Source organism: Phocoena phocoena, chromosome 4 (genome assembly GCF_963924675.1).
Source record: "Phocoena phocoena chromosome 4, mPhoPho1.1, whole genome shotgun sequence".
In the NCBI taxonomy this organism is placed as follows: Eukaryota; Metazoa; Chordata; class Mammalia; order Artiodactyla; family Phocoenidae; genus Phocoena; species Phocoena phocoena.
The window spans coordinates 17,808,841-17,832,435 of NC_089222.1; the positions used below are offsets into that span (position 1 = coordinate 17,808,841).

General features: G+C 53.3%; 1 protein-coding gene across 1 annotated transcript in view; it reads left to right on the forward strand.

Moving 5' to 3' along the window:
• EPHB1 (EPH receptor B1) overlaps positions 1 to 23,595 on the forward strand; it is a 428,446-nt gene that overhangs the window by 121,942 nt on the left and 282,909 nt on the right. The window contains exon 2 of the mRNA XM_065876076.1: positions 15,234 to 15,298. Coding sequence (XP_065732148.1) covers positions 15,234 to 15,298 — 65 coding nt within the window. The remainder of the gene's footprint in view (positions 1 to 15,233; positions 15,299 to 23,595) is intronic.

Sequence of the window (23,595 nt, forward strand, 5' to 3'; positions counted from 1 at the left end):
AAATCCCAGGAGCCAAGCCTCTGACAGTTTGGACTATCTGACAAGAAAATGGCCCATCTGGACAGGTAGTGAGTGCCTCGTCTTGGGTGGTATGCAAGCAGACATTGAATGGCCGATTGGTGAGGGTGCTGGATCAGAGGCTGAAGCTTGGGGAGGAGGAATGCACCAAGTCTCTGCAGCTTTTTACCCCTTGAGAGGTTCTGAATTGAGAGCAGTGCCTGGATTTGGTCCCAGTCCCTGACTGCGTTTGGATAGGCAGGAAGTGGAGTGGGCAGATGAGGTCTGGACTGGTCATCAGTCCAAGCTGGAGGGCAGGGAACAGAGCTCCAGATCCCGGGCCACTGAACTTAATCTTTTCTCAGTTCAAAAGGAGGAGAAATGCAGGCCTGATTTTTCTAGAAGTCTGTTCTCTTGGCCAGAAAACCACCATGGAGAATCTTGAGGTTCCAGCCCCTCAAGGAAACTTTTGCCCCACCCCAGTGGGAAGAATGCAAGGCCAAGTCCACGAGCGACCCTTCCCATGAGCTTCTAGCCCCTAACAGGAGGAGGAGATTTCCAGAGGCCCCGACTTCCTGTTGTCAGAGACCAGGAACTGTGCTTCTGCTACCTCTCACACAAGAGCCTCTGGTAGAGAATCTGTTCTCATCACACCCGACCCTCCACCCCACCACATCCCTCCAGCTCTCCGAGGCCCGGCCACAGTCCCTCTCATCCTCTCCGGAAGCCTGCCTGGCCGCCCAGCCCTTGCTCTCCTCCTGCACCCGAGGATGTAGGCCACCCCTCACAGGCGCTCCAGCTCTGTAGGGCCTGAGTTCTGGGCTGCTCCTCTGGTGGTTCCCTGGCCGCAGTGGCTTGTAGGCTGTGTGAGTGATGTCAGTCTCCTCCGTGGATCCTCTCTGCCTCGCCTGTGGCCACAGATAAATAGGGAACCCACTGATGTGGCCAGCCCTGCTATGTGAATCAGGCCCCAGATTCAAAGGCTTCAGGCTGCAAGGGGGAGGCCCCATCACTCCTCCTCCAGGAGCCTCCCTGATGGTTGAAGCCACCCATTCTATCCCATGCCTCACCTTGTACCCTCAGGGCAGCCTCAGTCATTCTCTGCCTTTCGTCCTTCCCCCTGTTCTGTGGGGTGGATCTTTAACTGCTTGTGATGGCCTGTGTGTCCTGGCTCTGATCCTGCCCTCCTGCACCCCATGACCGCTGTCATCTGCATGGTGGTAGAGGGAGCGAACAGGCCCCCAGTAGCAGAGCCCATGAAAGGAACCTGCCAGGGGAATGGCTCCCTCCTGTCTGCGAGGTCACAGTTCTGGCCTCCTGTAGCTGAGCGGTGTGGTGGCCAATGGCGTGATGCCCAAGGCCCCTCCAGTGCAGCTCTTGTAACTCCACGGATGCCTCCTGCCCCCAGGAATGGACCTTTTGCCATTGTGCCTCTCCTTGTCAGGGCCAGCCTGTCATTCCTGCTCCTGAGAATGCTCCAGCATCACCAAGACACCTGGAGAGCGCCCCGGGAAGACTTCTACTTGTGTTTCCCAATCAGTAGCACTGACTGCCTCCTGGCATCCTGCGTTTCCTAAGACCCCAGACAACCTCGATGCCATTAGTGTCCTTCCCAAGCCTTGCAAACACCTGCAATGCATGCCTTTGTGCAGAAATGTCTCCAGAGATATTGAGGCCCCAAGCAAAGCTCCCTTGTTAGCCTTCGAGGGGTCCTGCTGGGTTTCCACAGCTGGGGGCTGGCAGGCCTGGTGGCCACAGAGTCCTGCTTCTCTCCCGCCCTGGCCGGGAGTACCTCACCTGCCCTCTGCCACAGAAAGGGAGGGCAGGGGGCCGTCTGGTGCCTAAAAGCCCCCAGGGCCGGAACTGTCACACTCCCAGAGCTGTGAGGCTCTGGGGGCTGGATAAATGCCACATCACAACCCAGAAGCCACCCATCCACACCAAGCCTTAGGACAGCACCCTCAGCTACAGAGGAGACATTTTATGCAATTGTTGCCACTTAACAAGCAGCTAAAGTGAGACGTGGAGAAGGGAGGCTGTCTCCACGTAAGCTTGTCAGAGGGAACAGACCAGGAGACGGTGGACCTGGGGAGTAGGCCTGGCCCTGCCATCAGCATGTGATGTGAGCCTGGACCCTCTCCACCCAGTCTCCTTGGGTGGAGAACGATAGGGTGGCTGGCTGATCACTCTGGGCCTTTCTGGATGGCGCCTGGCTCTCTGGGGGGGGGGGGGGGGGGGCGGCGGGCGGCTGGGCATGAAGGCTGGATGCCAGGAGAACGGTGCCATGAGACAGCAGCAGCCTCTGCAGGGCCATGCCGAGGATTGCACACCCCTGGAAGGAGATTGCCATGCATGTGGTGGGAGGTGCGCTGCGGAGCGACCCCAAGGGGTCATTTCAGCTCTGGTGGCCCCTTGGGACTCAGCAGCCCCAGTCTGGTCTAGGATGTGTCCACGAGAAGGCCAAGGCCTGCCTGCTAGCCGCCGCTCCTTCCTGCTCTGACTGGTTGCCCTGCCCCTTTGCACATCCCCAGGCCCCTACCACAGCCCTCCCCCGGGGGGCCCCTGGCTCTGTGGCTGCTACTGGTGCCTGCAGGGGCCCTAGGCGCAGAGACATCTGAGAGTCACTGTGCCACAGATCAATCCAGGATGAGGGCGCAGGAGGGCCTGGCGGCGGGGCGCGGGGGGGTGGGGGTGGGCAGACGGCAGCGTGCTTCTTCTGATTAACGAGCCCGGGTGGCCATCCATCGCCGGCCTTCATTAGGGCTGCAGAGAGTCATTTTGCATGGGCGTGCGGCCTCTCCTCCCCGCTGCTCTCCAGGGTGATTGATGCCCCTTGGGTGCCAGCATCCCCCAGAAAGCGAGAGGCTCTCTCTCCTCGCGCCCATGAGGATCAGAGCGCCGCGCTTACTCTGCATGATTCTTACCTGTGTGCCACTGGCGCCAACTCACGGGTCTGTCAGAGTGGGCGGGGCAAAAGGATTTAATCTCCCTTAGAATTCATGGCGCTGGGAGACTGGAAAATGCCGGATTCCTCACAGTCTTAATGGGTCTTTGACTCTCCCCACAAAAATGCAAATAGGTGGAGCACGGAGCAGTGGGGTCCCGGCCAGGCCTGCGTCATCAGCGTGCCGGGACGATGATTTAAAGGGTGTCCCTGGACCAGAGCACTCCTATGCGGTTCTCTTTTCTCTCCTTGCTGCTAGATGGTGTTGGGGAAGAAGCTGGGTCAGGAGGAGGTGAGGGCTTTGGGCAAAAGCTCTGCTGCGGGGCTGGTTGAGGGCCCCCCTGATGCCTGATGGCCTGGGCGTAGCTGGTGCTGCCGGAGGTCATGCCTGGGCTGGAGGGCAGCCTCGGAGGCCCGCCTCACCTGTGCCCACCAACACGACCTGGCCGGTTTGGCTTCTGCCTTCAGGTGTTCGATGCTGGAGAAGACCGGAGAGGCAGGAGTGCTGAGACTCACTTTTCTTCTTGGTTCTCTGGCTGTGTGGTACTTTCAGACGTAAGAGGGGTGCACTTGGATTTGAGAGGGTGTCTGGTCATCTTGAAGGATCAGGGAATACAGGTATCAGAATGGGAAAGGGAGCTGAGATAGAAGGAACAGAAGGCAGACGAAGGAATCGGGCAGAAGAAAGACGGGCTGTTGGGCATTTGGGGCCCAAAATGAAGGCTTTCAGTCTCTCCTTTTCCTGGCTCCTGTGTTTAGTCTCGCTTGTTCAGGGCTTCTCCTTTGTTGGAGAACAGCTATCAGTCCTTGCACCCCAGGCCCCCTCCTCCATCGGGGAGCCCTATGGAGGCGGGAAGCCATGCAGGATGAGTGCAGGGGCGTGAGGGGCTGGGCGAAGAGTAGTTGAGCTGCTTCCTGGTCTCTTCCCGAAGTTCTCTGGGTGCAAGGAAAGACTCTTGCCTTCAGTTCTTGGTGACCTCCCAAGGTGGCACCTATGACAGTAGGTGGGCAAGAAAACCACTGCCTAGCACCATCACTCCCAAACCAGTGATTCTTCAACCATAGTTTTGAAGAAGGAAGCCACGAAGCACCTGACTGAGGGGACCCATGCTCTCTGGAGCCAGGGCTGCTGGAGCCCACTGCCTCACGAACAAGACAGGCCGTGGGGCGTGTGTGATGTATAAATCCACTACTCTCTCCCACCCGCCCTCCACAGGCCATGATGAGTCCCTATCCCAGTCCAGGGCCCTTACACGGACATTCATCTTCAGTTAATCCAGAATGTTTCTGCGTCCAGCCCAAGAGAGAGGCTGTGGCCCCCAAGCCTGGCTGCTGGAAGCTGCAGACAGCCAGCTGACCCCTGGCTGCAGAGCCCATGCCCCACCTTGGGATGGGGAGCCGTGTGCAGAAGAGGGCAGTGTCGGGGGCACTGGGTCTGGAGTGTGGCCCGTTCACCCAGAGCAGAACCATGGCTGGAGCCCACACACGCCAGCCTCGCAAGCTCTGCACGAACACCAGGGCGCTGGGACCCTGGTCTTTAGAGGCAGCCTGCGGGAGAGGCATTGGGCGCCAGCTCCCCCATGCCAGGGGTCCGTGGGGTGAAGCGGGCTACGACAAGTGTCCCTTGGTGGCTGGGTGGGGGCCTGAGGAGAAATTAGAGTGTGGCTGGAGGGCTGAGGCTTTTCAATCAACCAAGGCTGCCAGGGTGGGCTGGGGTGAGGGGGGACCAAAACCCACCCTTCAGCGTGGGCCTCAGGGTCCGAGATCCAGTAGCTGGACCATCTCATAGGGCACAGCTAGGGACCTTAGGCCTGTGAGAGAGTCTACTGCCCACACCAGGACCAGACACGGGGCATGACAGTGCCTACTGCTAGCAGACCAACTTCTGCTTGTCAAGCACTTGTGCAATAAGTGTCTGGTGACACTTACTTCCCTGGCTCCGCCGACTGCCTTGTGACGTGTGCATTACTACCCTCATTTAATGAGGGTGGCTGAGCATGAGGTTAGGGGTCTAGGTGACTTGCTCAAGGTTGTACAGCTGGAGAGCGTGGGGCTGGGACTCACACCCAGGTCGGTCTGATCCGAGCTCAGTGCGGTCAGGACAGGCCAGGCTGGCGGGTGGCTGCCTCCCGTGTGCGACGCGGGGAGGGCACAGGAGACGAGGTGCTGCCAACCGGGGGCTACGGACCGAGGCCCTGCGTATCCCCAGGGACCCAGAAACAGATGTGACGCAGTCCAAAGAGGTGATGGGTGGAGATGAACGAGGGGACTGTTTGCAAAGGTTTGCACAAAGTTAAAGAAAGGCGACAAGGATGGCAAAACACTTAGGGACTCGCAGCAGTGGGGAGCTTGTACCAGCCTAGGCCTGAAGGATGAGTGGAGGGGCCCTGTGAACAAGATCAGGCAGTAGGAGAGGACCACCCCCCTCTGCAGCTCAGCAGGGGGCAGCTGGGGATACTGTCCCACCCCCCCGAAGCCTTTCCCTCCCACCACCCCCCCAGGCTCCATAGCAGGGGGCCCAGTCCATGTGTCTATGAAGGCCTGCCTCCAGGTAAGCAGTGGGGGGTGGGTGAGCAGACCTGGAGCAGCTAATGAAGCCCTCCCATCGCCTGCTAGAATGGGGTCTTCGAAGGAGGCACCTGGCTTTCTTTGTGTCTGAGTCTCCTAAGCTCCCAGCGCAAGGCCGAGTATTTGCTGGAGGAAACCCGACAGCCATATTTCCTGGCATCCTACCCTCCTGTTATGAGTTCACTTGTGTCCCCTCAGAAGAAAAGATATACTGAGGCCCTAACCCCCAGTGGCTTACCATATGACCTTACATGGAAATAGGGTCATTGTGGATATAGTTAGTTAAGATGAGGTCATACATACTGAAGCAGGGTGGGCCCCTAACCCAATAGGACTGATGTCTTATAAGATGGCCCTGTGAAGACAGAGACACACGGGGGACACCCTGTGACCCTGAAGGCACAGATTGGAATGATGCAGCTGCAAGGCAAGGAACGCCCAAGATCGCCATTAAGACCCCAGAAACTAGAAGAGGCAAGGAAGGATTCTCCCCTACAGGTTTCAGAGGGAGCATGGCCCTGCAGACACCCTGATTTTGGACTCAGCCTCCAGAGCTGTGAGACAAAACATTTCTGTTTCCGAAGCCACCCAAATTGTGTACTTTTGCTATAGCAGTGCTAGGAAACTAATACATCTCCTGAAGCAATTTTTATATTTTATTAGTGAAAAGCATTTGCAGGGGACAGGTGTATGCACTGCTAAGTCACCAAAAGACCAAGCCAGACCTGGGGATTCAGGAGGCAGAGGGGTCCACCCAGGCTCCAGAGGTTCATTTTGGTTTCTTGCCATGTTTCTTAGAGATCACCCTAGGGACAGGGGGCCAGAAGTGACCCGCTGAGGCCAGAGAGGACAGGGACCCTCCCAAGGCAGGTACCAAGTCTGAGCTGGGCTGGGCAGAGAAAGAAGCCCTTCTGAGGCTTGTCCCCAGCCCCTTCCAGCTCCCTAGCTGAACAGACCATGTCACGTCTCCATGCTGTGGTCTGCTCCCCGGGAGCCTCGCTTGCCCGAGCCCTGGGAGGGAGAGAAAGCAGGGCTGTGTGTCTGGGCCTTGCAGGCTTGTTCATGGGCTCTGCCATGTGGGAACCAGAGCCCCTGCTGGCTCCTGGAAGCATATTTCTATGCTATGATCCATCTAAGCTGTGGCTTCTTTCTATTTATGATAATGAACTGCACCTTGGAAAATAAAAGCAACAGAAGGAAAAGGGTGTGGTGGGGAGCTCTGGGCTAATGTGTGTTCTTTAAAAGAGCAAATTTCACAGTTTGTATTTATAATTTAAGTGCCTGTTCCTACTCATTCAATCAGTCAGTCATTCAGCAGATGGGCTGGACTGGCTTATTCATTTACTCAGGCTTGTTTCTCTTCCTTGCTGGCCACTATTACACGTGAGTCAATGGAGACTTATGTAATAACAGCTTCTCTTGACCTAGCATTTCACACTTGGCAGAGACAGTAAATAAATGTTATTCCAATGAGTGTTCTTAAGAAGATACAGAGCATCTTTCTGGGTCTGGTCTCCCTGGCTCGTGGATGCAGGAGAGATGCCCCTCTCCGTGAAAATCAGACTTTGATGCTCAGAGGTGACTTGATTTGCTTGTCAGTTCTGGAGCTGGGACTTGAACCCAGGTCTCCAGAGCTGATGGAACATTTCTGCTGCATGAGACATCTGATCAAACTCTGTGGGATATAAGTCACAGCTCTACCTTCTCACGGTACTTACAAAGCACTTGGGGAGGAAAGATGCAAACCAGATTTCAGGTAGAGAAGAGGAAGAAGCCATTCCAGGCAGGAGGACCTGCCTGAGCGCAAGTGCAGGGATGAGAGGTGATGGGTCTCCTTTGGGAAATTGAAGATCAATTTGGAAAAGACTGGCTTGGAACAGGAGGTTCATGGAGGCCAGAAGTTTGTGGCATATCTTGGAATAGTGGAGAGATTTTGAAAATCATAAAGTAGGGGAGTGAGGTGGGATGAAAGAGGTATTTTTAGAAGGTGGGTTAAATTTCTATTTCTGAACATGTGTCTTCTAAAACAGCACAGTAGTAGTAAGGATGTAAGTAATAGTAAAACCGACATCCCTGACCCATCAGCCCTTGTACTTTGCTTTCTGGTCTTTGTACTCATGGTGCCATTTTACTCTATTGAAGCACTGTTTCCAGAGTTGCATCTGTGGTGCAGACACAGCTCTGTGTTTAATTGCCGGCATCCTGATGCTGTGACATTATCCTCATAACACTCCAGGAGCAAGAATATGAGCACGCCATCCTTCACTTCCTTCCCCTATGCTGCTTCTAGTGTTCTCATATTCTAAATAATGCTGTAATGAACATCTTCACGAAATAGAACCTTTTGTTTTCTTTTCTTTTGGAATTATTTCCTTCGGACTAATTCTTGGGGGTGACATCACTGGGTGATCAGAGGACCTGAGATTCTCTAGGCCCTTGCTTGGTGTGGCCGTATTGCCTTTGAACCATTTACATTGACAGCAAGAGCTGAACTGGGCAGCTGTGTGGAGAGTGGTGCAGCTGGGGGCTTCTGCTGAGACACCAGCTAGGAGGTGGTTGCTGTGGTCCCACTGTGCAGGGCTGATGCCCTAGACTCGGATACGTTGCCGAGACTGGAAAGGAATACACAGTGAAGAAGACGCAAGAGTCACTGTGGCATGGTGAGTGATTTGATGATGGACTGAGGGAGAACAAGGAATCAAAGCTAAATGCCTCTGAGGTTTCACATATGGGTTCCAGGGAAGGGCAGTGGGAAAGCGTGGAGGGGGGCAAGTGTGAAGAAGCTTTGGATGGGTGGACATGTGGGATGGGATGTGAAAGGCTTGCTTGGAATACTTTATCACTTCAGTCTTTCATAGCTGTGCAGGGCCCGGGGCCCAATTGTGCCAGAACATAAGCCCCTGAGGCTAGCTGGTGCCCTTCACAGTTCACACTCAACCAGAATCATCCCCAGACCCAGAGCCAGCAAGGCTTTCCCTCCTCTGGTCCAGGGAGGTGATTTGAGGCCTATTCAGAAGGATGGGGCTGAGATTACAGGGAGTCTGGCCTGAACTGGCAGTAGGAGGTCTGGGCAGGTGTGACGTTGGGGCTTAGCAGCTATTGGTTCTGGAACCCTGTGTCAGGGGCTGAAGATTGCGGGGGCAGCAGACCCCCTGAGGAGTCTGTGCCCAGTGAGCGGGGTATGTGAAGACAGGACACAGCCCCAGGGAAGGTCTGGGGAAAGAGCCCCACGAGGCCTCTGCAGCAAGGCTGGGCTGGAGTCCTTGGCAGGCTGTGGTGATGGATGGAGCAGGGCCAGGAGTGGGGGCCACTGAGAAGCCTGGGGTGGTGGCTGGAGGATGTGAGCTCCAAGTGCTCAGGTTCTCTGTGATGAGTCCAGGTCTGGAGGGCAGCATGGGGATCCCATGGAAAGGCTGAGTACCACACCGTGGTCAGGGCTGCTCAGAACATCGTGGGTACCGGCACGCTCTGGATTTGGGGTGGGGGAGACTACTTACTACATGTCCTATTCCTGCAAGTATGAGCTCAATCCTGGGACGGGAATGTGCATGTGTGTATGAGCGTGTGTGTGTGTGTGTGTGTGTGTGTGTGTGTGTGTGTGTGTACACGTGTGTAAAGGGGGCAGTCCCTGTGCTTCCGTCAGCCGGGGGCTGGGGAAGGAAGCAGGAAGTGTCAGCTGTGTGCCAGGCTCCATACACCTGTCATTTTACTCAGTCTTCACAACTGTCCCTGGGATCACTCTTCCTGCCATTCACCAAGGCTGTAATTGCAGGTTTGGCTGTGTGCTTACTGGATTAATTTGTTTTCCCACTTGCCTGCAAGCTCCCTGAGGGCTGGGGTGTCTTTCTTTCTCTGCTTTGTCTCTGGTGCCCACACAGTGCCCACCTGGCCTGTGGGAGTGACTTGGACAACCTTTGTTGAATGGGTACCAGCACCCCTTTATGCCACTGCGTTTCAGCCCTCTTCCAATGATCCCGACTGCACTGTGAAGGCTGAGGGAGAGGGTGGGCTGCAGGGGGCTGACACCCAACTTCTGGCATTTACCTGATAGGACATGGACTCATGAAGCAACTCTGTGCTGTGGCTCCTGGGTTTCAGGAGCTCTGTGGGTCACGGAGGGCTGAACAGGGCAGTGACAGAACAGCTGCGCTGGTCCTTCCCTGCTTGGAAGGTCCGTGGATTTGCCTTATCAAATACACATGAGGCACTGCTCAGAGAAGGCCTGGAAGCCCCCATTCCATCTGTGTATGTTGTTGTATATTATGACCACCATGGAAGGACGTTGTAAATATTTTCAGCTGAATGTCTGATTAATGTCTCTCCCAAAACAGTGACAGAATGGTAAGGAGAGGATTCATTTAGCTCTCTTTCACCGTGATGGACATCTAATTCACCCCAAATGTCAATACATCCCAACGTGCCAATCCATGCAGAAACAGGAGCCGTCTGAGAGTCGGACGGCAGCTGCCTCTTCCCCGTAGCAGGGGGCTCAGACCTGCCCCCTCCACCTGGACCCTCGGGCGGCGGCCCCGTGTGGTTGGTTTCCATATTGAAACCCCTGTAGGGAAATCGTTCCCTGGGAAAATGGGGTCTCTCTGCCAGGCTGCTCACGTGCCCAAGCCTTTCCGGCGTCTTGCCAGTCTGGCCGGCTCTTGCCAGAGACCCCCTTCTGTCTCCCCACGGGGCCTCCCCTCCCCTCTGGCTCAGTCTTCCTCACCCCCGCCCCTTAGACTTGGGACGGCTCCCACTTCGTTCCAATTGACCTGTCTCTGCTCCCTCCTGGTTGCTCTGGCAGTCACTCTGCCATCTCTGCCCAGGTACCAGGTGGACCTCTCCATTCTTGCCTCCCACCATGGCCCACCCTTATCCAGGAGACCACAGCATTGCTTTTGCCCACACACAGCGTGAGTCTCCCTTTTGGGACGGGTCCACTGACTCCCCATATGGAGAAGAATTGTGTCCATTCTCTTGAGTTTCTCAGTCTTCTTCTCATGGCTTCAGCCAGAATAGGATGTCTAGTGGAAATTTGTTTCTTATCTCTCCCTGAACTGGGCCATGAGTCCCTCCAGGGGATCCACTGCTCTGATTCACTGCTGTATCCTCCACGTGTTACTCCTTGGTCTTTACAAGGAAGGAGATAGATGAGATATCCGTAGATATCCACGATCATTGATTCTTCCAGATATACGTATTTTACAGGTAACGATCGTTAGATTCTTTTCATAGCTAAGAAACAGAAGCTTGGAGTGATTAAGTTATAACAATAAAAGCATTTGTTTTGCGGTGCTTTGTGTCATGCAGTCCATCCATGGTCCTGAGCACTAACTGGCCCCGTTCTGCAAGTGAGGATGGAGGTAGGGGGAGAGAGAGAGGGAGGGGGACCCGGACCCTGTCTGTCTGCCCATACCAGCGCCCTCTCTGCCTTCTGTGTGCCCTCCCCAGCTTTCGTCCCGTGGGCAGTGAGCTCCCAGAGAGCAGAAGCTGGCGGTGGGTGGGAGTCCCAGAGTCATGTCCCCTGAAGGCATCGGATCTGACAACAGCACGTGCGCCTCCAGCTGGTTTGGTCCCCATGCCACTGTTTGAGAGTAGAAGTGATGGTAAATATTTAATTGTGCTTCCATCATAACTTTCTGCCAGAACTCTCAATATGCTTTATAAATGCAAATGAGTACTCTCTTCTTCTCCAGGGAGATGTAAACCTCCTCAGATCACTTTAATTCAGCCCCCACCAGAGTGTAATGCCGTAATCAGGAGCACTCTGTGCCAGAAAAGAAACTGCCCTTAATCATACCAAGTGGATGGTTTACGGTTTTGTGGTCTTTTGTCTCCACGCGGGCAGGATGCAGAGAAATGGATTCCTCTTGCTGCAACTTCTGTCCAAGAGGGTGGATGGAAAACATTATTTAGAAACAGATTCAATTACAGCCCTTGAGCAGGTAACTATGAATATCATGGACTCTTAGATTGTATTCCTGGGGTTAACAGAACAAACCAGTCCTTGGAAGATTGAGGAGTGAAGGAGGATTCTTACTTCTGATTCTGGACTCTAGTTTCCTCCCCACCCATGTCCTCTGCCTGTTTACTGCACTCCAACATGATCCTGAGTTTGGGGAGTGCCACGATATACATTATTATCGCATTATGCCTTATCCTGGGGGCTTTTGTGGCTTCTTGGCGTTATGAGCAAGGACTTCCATTCCAGGGCCACAGCAGAGCCACTGGACGCCCAGGTCTGCCTGGTGAGCAGCAAGCTGAGATTTGGGGCTGTCGGCATCAGGATGGGAGGCTGTGTGACCCAGCGGGAGGCACTGCACCTTTCTGTGCCCTAGTCCCCAACCCTGCCAAATGGGTTCAGTGACTCCTGCTTCAGGCCCACCTGGCGAAGGCATTTTAATCATGGAGATGAATTTCTACAGGACATCATGGAGTGCCTTCTGAGAAGTGTATTATGTAAATTTGGTGTGTCATTATGATCATTATTAGTGCTGTGAAGTGGAGAGAGGGAGGGCTGCTCCATGCAGGGATCTGCCTCCCCAGCTGTTGGAAGAATCGGAGGAGAGAACAAACTGGAGCAGTCTGCTACAGTGCTTCCCTTCCTTCAGATATGCACGGGGCATGGCTCTCAATCCAGTTCCAAACTCAAATGGGCAAGAAAATCCAGCTCACTTTATTTGCTTTACTCCCCTCCGTTTGCAGTGTGAGCCCCCCTTCCACTGGGGTGGCAGAAAAGCTGTCTAGGTTGCAGGCGGGCTGTATAGCGTCAGGTTGTGCGGGAGGTGCCTCACTGACCTGTTAGCGCCCATCCACCCCGGCATGCATTGGGACACCCTGGACTCCATCTGACCCTTGTGTATAGTCTAGGCAGGTCACCACTGGGTGGTTCTGGGTTCCCTTCATTAGACCCGTTCTGACTCAAAGGCTTCCTCTGCTCCGTCTGTGCCATGTCAGCCTGGTGGGGTCACTCCAGGCTGGGATGCTGGGTGTCTAAGGCCCTGTCACCTGGACAGACTTCCTCTATCCCTTTTCTGGGATTGAGCACTTGGAGACGAGAGTGTAGGGGACCCTTTTGCTCAGCGCAGCTCCTCGTTTATCACTCTATTTTCACCCCTTCCATCCTGCCCATAGGGTGGGTTTCTTCCCAAACCTTTGGTTTATGCCTATTTTCCAAGGGGCCCAACCAAGACTCTGCCTTCTGCCTTCGTACCTCCCATCTCCTGCCTGAAGCACTGAGCAGTGAATGGATGTTCACAGCGGGAAGGATGTTCAGGAGAAAAGGAAACAGAAGAGGGAGAAACCAAAACAACACGTCATGTCTATTTCCTGTGCCTGTGTTTGTTGAGCACCTGTGCAGCTAGGGCGTGCTGTGCCTGGTCCTTTGATACATGCCCTGGGAAATTCAAGTGCATAAGACACCTCCACTAGCCTAAACAGCCCCATTGTGTGATTTTAAAAGGTGTCCCTCTGGAACACTGGATACCCACGTGAAAAGAAAAAAAAAATGTATATTTGACTCAGAGCTCCCACCTTATGCAAAAATTAACTCAAAATAGATCATAGACCTAAGTAGGAGAAAAGTCTTTGTGGTCTTGGGTTAGGCAAAGATTTCTTAGATATGACACCAAACCATAAAAGAAAAAATGGAAAAAATAGACTTCTCCAAAATTTAAAACTTCTGCTTTTTGAAAGATGCTGTTAAAGGGACGAAAAGATAAGCCATAGAGTGGGAGAAAATATTTGCAGAGCGTACGTCTGATAAAGGACTTGTATCCAGAAGATATAAAGAAGTTACCAGGCATTCCCTGGTGGTCCAGTGGTTAAGAATCTGCCTTCCAATGCAAGTGACGCGGGTTCGATCCCTGGCCGGGGAACTAAGATCTCACATGCTGTGGGGCAACTAAGACCGCGCACCACAACAAAGAGCCCGCCTGCTGTAGTGAAAGATCCTGCATGCTGCAACGAAGATCCCGTGTGCCACAACTAAGACCTGACGTAGCCAAATAAATTAAAAAAAAAAAAAGTTACCAAACTCAACAATAAGGAAACAAGCAACCCAATTTAAAAATGGAAAGATTAAGCAGATGCTTCACTAAGAAAGATACAGATGACAAAAAATCGTGTGAAAAGCTGTTTAACATCATTCTTTATTAAGGAAATGAAAATTAAAACCACAGTGAGATACCACTGCACATCTGTTAAAATGGCCAAAATTAAAAATGACTGATGCTGCCAAGTGTTGGTGAGGATGTGGAGGAACTGGAACTCTCATGTAACAGCCCCAAACTGGAAATAACAGGTGAACAGTAGACAAAATGCAGTCTCTCCATACAATGGAATATTACTTGGTGATAAAAAAGAATGAACTATTGTTACACACAAACATGATGAATCTTAAAAACAACTGTGTTGAGTGAAAGAAGCCAGGTTAAGAAAACAGAATATACTGTATGATTCCATGGATGTAAAATTCTAGAAAATGCCAGCTAACCTATAGTGACAGAAAGCGGATCAGTCATTGCCTGGGCACAGTGACAGGGTGGGGCAGGGGTAGGAGGGAAGGAGGGATTACAGAGGGACAGGTAACTTCTGGGAATGACAGATACGTTTATTATCTTGCTTGTGGTGGTGGTTATCAAAACCAAGTTTCTCCCACTCAAAACTTACAAATTGTATGCTTTAGTTATGCGCAGTTTATTGCATGTGATTTCTACCTCAATAAAGCTGTTAAAAAAACAAAACAAACCAAACAAAGGGGCTTTTGGATTTGCTGATCAGAGCTCTTATCAGCCTTTGGGGAGGAGTTTCACTTGAGAGGTGGGGCTGACAGAAGTCAATAATAGATTCAAAAGGAAAGAAAGGAAAAGAAAAAGCTGCCCCGTCTTCAGGACACTTTACTGCTAACTGCCAGAAAACAGGTCTGATAAACACCAGCTCTGTGATCACTACATGGTGCCCAGTGATCTCAGCGTGTGTACTGTAGCCACCCTGGTGGCCCCTGGGAGCTCACAGCCAAGTCAGGCTGTCTGTCTTTCCCTTACTGGCCAGAGGGATTGGTGACCAGGAAGCAGGCCCTTGGGGTCTGAGATGTGCATTTATGTTTGGAGTAAGGGCTTTGCCAAAGCTGTGTGAGCCCGCAGCAGAGTCTTGGGAAAGGGGCTGGCCATGTATCTGGGCCCAGGGGCAAAGGGACCTGCAGGAGGGCTGAGTGTTGGGGCCAGAGGGGTTGAAGGGAAATCGGCCAAGAGTGTCAACAGGGAGGCCTGAGGGGAGGCGGAGAAGAAGGGTGGGGAGAAAGGAGGGCAGGCAGATGAGGTTGGAGGGTGGGGAAGGAGCACAGAGGAAGAGGGAAGAAGGAGGTGGCCGGGGAAGGCTTGAGGAAGGGATTAGGTTTGGCTACTGGGTCAACATGGCCTGGGAAGACCCTGGAGGTAGAGTGCTGTGGGAAGAAGCTGCGTCTCAGGGTTAAAGTGATGAGTAGGCAGATGACTTCACCCCACCCAGGTGGCTTGGGGTCATTCAGGTGGAGACTTAGCATCAGGACACCTGAGGTCTACGCCTAGCTCTGCCACGAGCTGCGTCCTCCCAGCAGACCTCTTCCTTCTCCGAGCCGTGGGCTTGGCAGGGCTCCTATCACTGATATTTACAGTCATAAGTAACTTCAAGAACATAAGGGCCACTGTCCAGTCACCCTTCTGATTCACCATTTTTTTCTTTTTTTGATCTGCAGAAACTTTAATGGACACCAGGACGGCTACTGCAGAGCTGGGCTGGACCGCCAATCCCGCAACAGGGGTGAGTTTCAGACCATCCACCCTTCAATCCTGATGAGTAGTCGTGGGAGCAGAGCCTGACTTGCCCGTTTGGGACGTGGAGTATAGGCGTGAATGGCTGTGTCCATGGTCCATCCACAGAGAGGCAGGAGCAGGGCCTTCAGACCTGAGCTGCTCCCTGGTGTGGAGTTACAGACCATCAGGTGACCAAGGCCTGTGTGGGACTGGGGCCAGTGGCTGCCAATAGCTGGGCTCTCAAGCCAGTGGTGATGGGGCAGACATCCGTGCCACCCATGGGGCTGCAGAAAGGCAAGGGCATGAGGGGGAGCTGGAGTTCAGAAGGGCCGAGGTTCTCTTTCACCTGACATTCCCTTAGAGAGATGTTCTGTATTCACTTGTTCAGTGCTCATGCAGCTGGCCAGACCCTGTAGCTACAAAGATGAAACAGCCTTGAGGAGCTCATGGCCTCCTGTGGGATCCACCATGTTCATGAATGAGCTGAAATGCATGTCTCCTTTGTGGCAGTGGAGAGGTCGACAGGCAGGTGTGGGCACAGAGCTGGGAGTGAGGCACTTCAGAGGGAGACATGAAGCCTTTATAGAGAAGGTGCACGCGAGCTGGGTTTTGGAGAGGGAGTAGGAGTTCGACAGGTAGTGAATGGGGAACTGGAAAGATATTCCAAGTAGGAGGAATAGCTGGTTAAAAGGGATGGGGTCACGAAAAGATGTAAGAGCAAGTCTGTGTGTCTGGACCAGGGCAGGGTGTGGGAAGTGCTGAGGTTGGGCTGGGGTGTGGATTGGCTGGGGCACAGGGTGGGGAACTGGGACTGCCGTGCTGAGCTAGCAGTTTGCATTTATCCTATAGGTAATGGACGGATCTTGTCATGCTTGCTGACAGGATTGTAGGGAACAGTTGAGAGAAAGGCCTTTAAGAGGTTCTTTGAGCTGTCTCAGATGGGTCGGAAGCGTCAAATCAAAACGGGATACTTAGGACAGTTGGAGCAAAGCTAAACAGGAGGCATTGGCAGCATTTGGCAATGGATGGACTGCGGAGAAGAGACAGAGGGAAGAGTAGGGAGGAGATTCGCATCCCTGGCTTCAGTGATGGGCTCTCTGAGGGGCTTAATCACGAAGGGAGAAGGCAGGAGGAGTGCGTGATCACTTCATCCCAGCAAGGGGGTGAAGCTGGCAGGGGTGGGGTGTGCTAGGCCCCCTTAGCTGCCCCACACCTCCTCTCTCCTCCCTGCCTTTGGTCACCTCCAGCCCAGGGCCTCTCTGCACCCTGGGGTGCACGTCACAGCCAGTCCTAACACACCCACTTCTGCCTTAGGAACACTGGGATTCGGGGCCCGAGGCAGGCTGTGGCTTCACCCGCATCCTCTCCCCTGGTTTCTCACTTTCACTGCCCTAGGTGCAGGCATCAAGCCTTGGGGCAGGAGGGCAAAGTCTGGTGTGAGCTGTGTTTCCCAAAGCAGGGGTGGGAGCAGGGGCACATCTTGCCCACTCTGACGAAGTCCAAATCCTGCTGGGAACACTGTGGGCCACTGGGGAACGCTTCCCGCTCCCAGTAGGGACTTTATGCAAAGCCGACGAGGTGGCAGCTCTTCAGGTGGCCTGGACATTAAGAACTTGCCACTCTTTTACAAGTGATGTTGCCGCTTGAATGTTTGCATGTTTTCTCACGAGGCAACAATGTGATTTATGGTTCATTTTTCCCTTGATTTTTGTACGCACCACCTGTCTTCTTTAAACTTCTCATCTCCTTTCCCAAGGAAGATCGTCCTTTAGGGAAACATTCAAAGTCAAGAGATGCCTTGTAGAGACAGCAGCTGGCTGGGCTGCTCTCTGCTTATCCTACCCTGGTTACCAGCCACGCTCGGCGGCCTTGCCCTCATTGCTCTCCTCCCAGGGACACACATCCAGATAGTTCTCCTGGCACCCTGAGCAGCTTCTGAGCCTGTCTGGTTTAGGGCGAGCAGCCGGAGGGTCAGGCAGGCCCTTGGCCCGGGCGAGAGGGCGGATAAAGGGCTACACTTTCACCCAAGCTCTTGCCCTGCCTCCCTGTGTTCTCATCCCTGGAGAGTTGCCTCTGATTCCGTGAACACACCGGTGACTCCCAAGTTTGTCCCTGGCCCAGCTCACATATCCACCTGCCCTGTCTTTCATTGGCTGCTCAGCGTGGCCCGAGCAGAATTCACCCTCCTTTCCTTCCCCCACTGGCACACACGGACGCCGTCTTAGCCAGAAACCAGAGCCATTCTTGACTTTCCTCTTTCATCTTCAGGGCTCAGCTCACTCGGCCCATCCTCGGGATACCTTCCCTGCATCTCCAGCCATGTTAGGTCCTCCGTCACAGGTCGTCTCAGGGCCGGGGAGCTTTACTTCACAGCCCTTTACACAGCTGCAAATTTTACATCTCTCTGTGTTAGTATTGGACCCATCTCCGCCCTTCCCCCACTTTGGCCATAGTGTGGTCTCCATGGTGGCCTGGACTCTATTCGTTCACCATTGGACACTGGCGCCTAGTTCACTACGTATATTTCAATGTATTATTTGTTGACAGTTCTTGACTTGGGCGAGTGGGGGGCTGATGGTGTCGTTCCTGGAGATGAGGACAAAGGAGGAGGGGCACGCTTGGTGGAAGGAGGCTGAGCTCATGAATCTGAGGTGCCCCCGGGCACCCCTGGGGAGGGGCCCATTAGCATGTGACTCCAGGGCAGGGGAATGAGAAGGCAGCCTCACGTGTGGGAGGCGAGCCCAGGGGGTGACTGCAGTCTCCCAGGGAGAGTGTCTGGAGGGAGAAGAGGTGAGAACTTGGGATGGGTGACCTGACTGAAGTGTGAAATAGAGAAAAAGGAGCCTGAAAAGGGCATGAGAAGGAGTGGCCTGGGAGGCAGGAGAAAACCAAGAGGCGGTCTTCTCACGGGAGGAGGCATCAAGGAGGAAGTGGGGCAAAAGTGCTGCTGGGTGTTGAAAGTTTCCACTGGGCTTGGTTACAGGGACTCTATTGGTGACCTGTGCTGATGGCTTCAGAGGGGGCCGGGGTCAGAAGCCAGAAATCAGGGTGTTGAAGGGTCAGAGGGAGGTGAGGATATGGAAGCAGCAGCTCATGAGGAGAGAGAATACAGAGCGTGGGGGGTGGAGGGAACGGGGGGCTGTGGGCGTGGGTGCCTTTCAGGGCATGGGACTCCTTTGCTGTTGAAATGGCAGTGCAGTGACCGGGTGCCTTCAGAGAGATGGGCATGCTTAGGATTGGAGACAGAAGCCATCAAAGAGAAAAGTCTTTCAACTTCCCATCTTCTCTCTGAGGTTGGAGGGGACGTTTGGAGAGTGGAGGTGGGGAGTCTTTTTCTTTTCTTTTTTTTCTTTTTTCATTTTTATTATCAACAAGCATTGGCCAGAAATTTTAAACAATGTGTGATAAAATACTTTCCCTGCCCACATGCCACTACCACTACAGAGTGGATTGAGAGCCAGGGAGTCGGAGAAGGGAGAATGCTTAAATCCAGAGTACGACAGCCAGGCTTGAATCCCAGCTCTGATGTTTACTAGCTGTGTGACGTTGGGTGAGTTACTCCACTGCACTGAACCTTCGTTTTCCCACTTGTGAACTGAGTACCATACAATTTCAGGCATTGTTAATAGCTTTACGCAAGTAACGAGGTAGGGAGTCTTGAGTAGCAAGTTTTAGGATGGAGGAAAAGGTGTGAAGTAAGTGCCACTGCTGGTGACTTGGAGAGAGGCTAGACTTGTCTGGAAGGAATGTGGCTGGAATAAGGGCCTGGCTGAGGTCGAGGCCGTGTGTTTGTGACGGCCCTGATCAGGTGTACCTGGCGGCGGAGTCATCCTGAGTTATGTTTGTGCAAGAATGGTGGGACCGGGGCTTCCCTGGTGGCGCAGTGGTTGAGACTCCGCCTGCCGATGCAGGGGACACAGGTTCGTGCCCCGGTCCGGGAAGATCCCACATGCTGCGGAGCGGCTGGGCCCGTGAGCCATGGCCGCTGAGCCTGCGCGTCCGGAGCCTGTGCTTCGCAGTGGGAGAGGCCACAGCAGTGAGAGGCCCGCGTACCGCAAAAAAAAAAAAAAGAATGGTGGGTCCGGAGGGTCAGGAGCTGAGGACGTTGGCAGCAGGGGGTGGGCTCTTGCAGCGTGGCATCGACCCCACGAGAAGAAGAGTGAAGCCAGGACGGACTGACCATGTAACAAAGTATGGGGGGCCCAGTTGAGGGTCTTGGTGAGACTGGAGGAGGACCAGAGGCTGTGGCCTTGAGTCAGGGCTTAGATTTAAGACAAACAGAATACTTCTGGGTGATGAAGGGGTCCAGAGAGTGGGGCCAGGGCTGGGCATTTGAGAAGCCAGGAGGCTGGGCGGGTGGTCCACATCTTCTTGGGATCCAGTGGGGGAGGAAATCGCCCCTCCAACCCCAGAAAGGGGACAAAGGCCTCAGATGGTCCCTGCAGTCAGGATACCATGCATGCGTAAGATGTTGAAGGGTGGGCGGACATTGTTCTGGTAGCCTGTGGGTCTCCAGGGAACTGGGTTGGCCTCATCCAGAAGAGGCACCGTGATTCTGCCAGGGGGCACAGCTGGCATTTCAATGAACCCTATCCACAGTGCACTGTCTGTTAGGTGGGCTCCCCAGAGAGAGACCAAGAGACTTCCTTTTATGGGGTCGGTAGGTATCTTCACCCCTGTACTTGAGGACTGCCAGATGTGGGAAGGAGTTGGACTGCCCACCCACACATAGCCCGCAAATTGTTTTCAGCTATATTGCTGGAAAGTGGATTATAATATTACGTGTCAAAAGCAGAAAGTATTTCTGCTCAAATGGCAAAATGTTGCTTTATAATCCAATTGCAGCTTTAATTTAAAGCCTTTAGTTTTAACCGGAATCAGAGGCCACCTGGTGAGCAGAGGGAGAAAGTAACAAATACATTTCTAAAGTAACAAATACCAGGGAGGGGCTGAGGTACCATCAAAGGGCATCCTGGGACCCTCACCCATGACCCTGCTGACCTCACCCTCCTCCCTCAGGCTGCCTTCAGTTACCTCTCCCAAACCCTTGTTTCCAGCCCTGCTCCAGAAGGGTCCTGACCTTCAATTTCAGGAGCTCTGGGCAGTGGGGGAGCTCCGAGAGGTCCCGTGGTCAAGCACTCGGTGCTGTGCTCAGCCACCGGCAGAGCTCAGTAAGTGCTAGTCTCCGTGGTTGCATGGTCCATCTTAGCAGTCCGCGCCTGTTCCTAGATGCTGCCTGGCCCTCTCCACCATTTTCCTTTTCCACTGCCCTCCCTCCTTGCATCACTCTCTGTCCCTCAAGTATCAGCTCCATTCTCCTCCCCTCAGGGAGCCCTCCTGGACGCCCCTCCCCACCAGGATTCTGTGGTAGGGGCCCTCTTCTTAAAGCAGAGAGCTTGGTGCTGACTTCTAACGTACTGTCCATAAACCTGTGTTGATGTGTGCTTTCTCCCACCGGCCAGAGAATGGAGTGGCTTCATCTCTGTCCCTGGTGCCCAGCACTGGTCCAGCAGAGGACAGGCTCCAGTAAATGTCTGTTGGCCAAATAAATGAGGAAGGACTGAAGCATTCATGATACTTCCCTGCATCTTCAACCCAGGGTTCTGAATTTAGGAGATGCTCAATTTAGGTTTATTGTAGCCCAGTAAAATGCTTGTTGTAGGCCTCTCAATACCCAATTGACTGTCCATATCTTTTTGAAGAAGTTAATTAGTGATGCAGATGGAGCCACCTCTCCTGAGATGAGCATGAGAGAGGAGACGAGGACACCCACCAGAAGGTCCCAGGTGCTTTCAGACACTGGCTGTGATGGATTAGGAAGGTGAGCCTGGGTCCCTCTGATAGTGAGGCTTCTTCAGCTTGCTTGCTGGAAATCCAAGCAAGCCCTTCTACTTTCACAGAGTTTTGCCAGGGCTCACTGGCTATTTGCATGTGGGCGGCCAGTGACCTCTGTATGTGTAGGTTTCTGTGTCTGTGGGATGCGTGGCCCCCGTGTGACCATCTACAGATCGTGAGTTATCTTCAAAGAACACTGCACGGGCTTTCAGACTCCAGCTCCATCTGTGCTGCCCTTCGAAACCACCTTCCCGGCCCATGACATGCTCTGTTCTCTACTTTAATATTGGCAAAGGAGAACGGCCGACGGGAAGTGGGGGAGGTTGATAGAAGAAAGATGGAAAAGGAATCTGGAGCCAAGCCTGATGAGCCTTCAGGACGAGCAGGCTGGGTGTGTGCTCCGTGTGTGTGTGCATGTGTGTATAGGTATGTGTCTGTGCGTCTGTGTGTATATATAGATATGATATATGTGTTTGCACGTGTGTGTATCCAGGTACATGTATGTATATATGTGTGTCTGTGTATATATGTGCATCTGAGAATTTCTATGTGATATATGTGTGTATTTCTATGTGACGTGATGTGTGTGTGTGTGTGCACGTGTGTGTGTATGAAGTTAAATGAGCTTATTTCACCTTATGCCTCTGCAAGCAGTCCCCAGAGTTCTGGAAAAATCTTAAATGGTGGGAGGATTATTGGACTAAGTAGAGAGCTTCCAGGGAGGCCAGTGTGAAGGGAACAACCTTCATCTGAATGCCTATGTCTGATAAATTAACTCCCCACGCAGGATGCACACCCACGAGAGCGGTGCATTGGGATCTTCCTCCCTCACAGCCCTCCTTGTTCACGTGGGGCCCCTCCTGGCAGCCTCCCATCTCCTTGTCTGTCAGATCCAGGCACCCTCACCAGCTGCCCACATCCTGGGAATAAGGACAGCACACACTGGAGAGAAATCCACCCTAATAACATCCCATTCGTTCCAAGGCCAAGCAAAATCAATTGAAATTTAGCTGGTCTGATGGGTGAGAAATTTATGGAGCAGCAGTGAAGGCATCAGGCCTTGACATCAAATAATCCGGCTCCCCTTCCCGCTCGGCAGCTCCCTGGCTGTGTGATCTTGGGCCCGTCACGCAGACTCCTTCAGTCCTGGTTTCCTCCTCTGCTCAGCAGAGCGAGGATGGGAAATGTTCCATATATGAAACCATGTCGGTAAAAAGTTTTCCTGGGTAAACACTCAGGAAGTGTTAGCGTAGTACGCACCCTCTGGAGGTCTGGATTTTCTCTTTTCTTCCTTTGATGACTCAATCATGCTAATTAAGACAGAAAAGTCTGAGCTAAATTAGGCAAATCCAAGAGACATTTAACTCTGGGCAAAATGATTCTGTGAATGGAGTTGTACGGTTTTTGAATTTCCGGCCATGCCGGTGGCAGGCAGGCAGAGCGGGACAGAGTTGTTCATCCTTTCTCAGACTGGTACCCCTGCCTGGGACTTGGGGGTGTTGGACCTGGCTGCTGACTGCTGGGAGCCACACTTTTGTATCAGTCAGGGCTTCCTGGTGGCCAGGGACAGCAAAGCGTAAGTCAGTCTTAAGGAAGGTATCTTGGCTCATGTAAATGAATGGTCCAGTGGCTGATGTGGCTTCATGGGTGGCTGGTCCGCTTCCTTAGATCAGTCTCTCTCTTTCTTCCCACCCGATTTTTCCTCTCTCTACTCCCCTGGTGTTGGCTCCATGCTGGGCCTCCTCTTGGTAATAAGCAGTCTGCAGAGGCTCCCGCCCCTACAACCACATCCATCCATGTCCCCTGGGGAAGCGCAAGCACTTCCTCCTGGTCCCCCCAGCAGAAGCCCTGGAATTAGCCCTGAATGGGCCTGACTGGATCAGTTTGACTCCCGTGCCTGCCCTGATCCAGTCCCTGCATTCAGGAAGTACTGAGTGGTACTCCCAGGTCCTGTGTTCCAACCCCGTGTTGTGCTGAGCCCACCGGAAGCCTTGGACTGACAGGCTGGCGGGAGTAATTCCCCAGAAGGAATCGGGATGTGGGTACCCGAGAACTGGATAGGTGCTCAGCAGCGAAAGAGGAAATCTAACACTGTATCACAGGCCCCATGTGCTTTACAGCCAGGCGTGCATCAATCGTCACAACAGCCCCGTTGTACGGATGAGGAGACTGAGGCACAGAACAGCTGTTCAATTGCCTCTGGTCACGTGGCTAGAAAGTGCCAGTGCTAATAACATCCAGCCTGCTCTCCTGCTGACAACCAGGCTGTACCCTCTTTCCCAGTGAAGTGCTACAGTGTCTCCAGAGGGTGGCTTCCAAAGGAACTCCCAGCTCGAGTTGCTGGGGGTTCCTTGAATTCAGGTTCAGTATCCAAAATGTTTTTCTCACAGTTCAGGACATGGGTGGTATCCTTTCCCTGAGCTGTTACCCAGGAATTAGTACTGCTTTCTCCTCTGGGAGGGGCCCTGC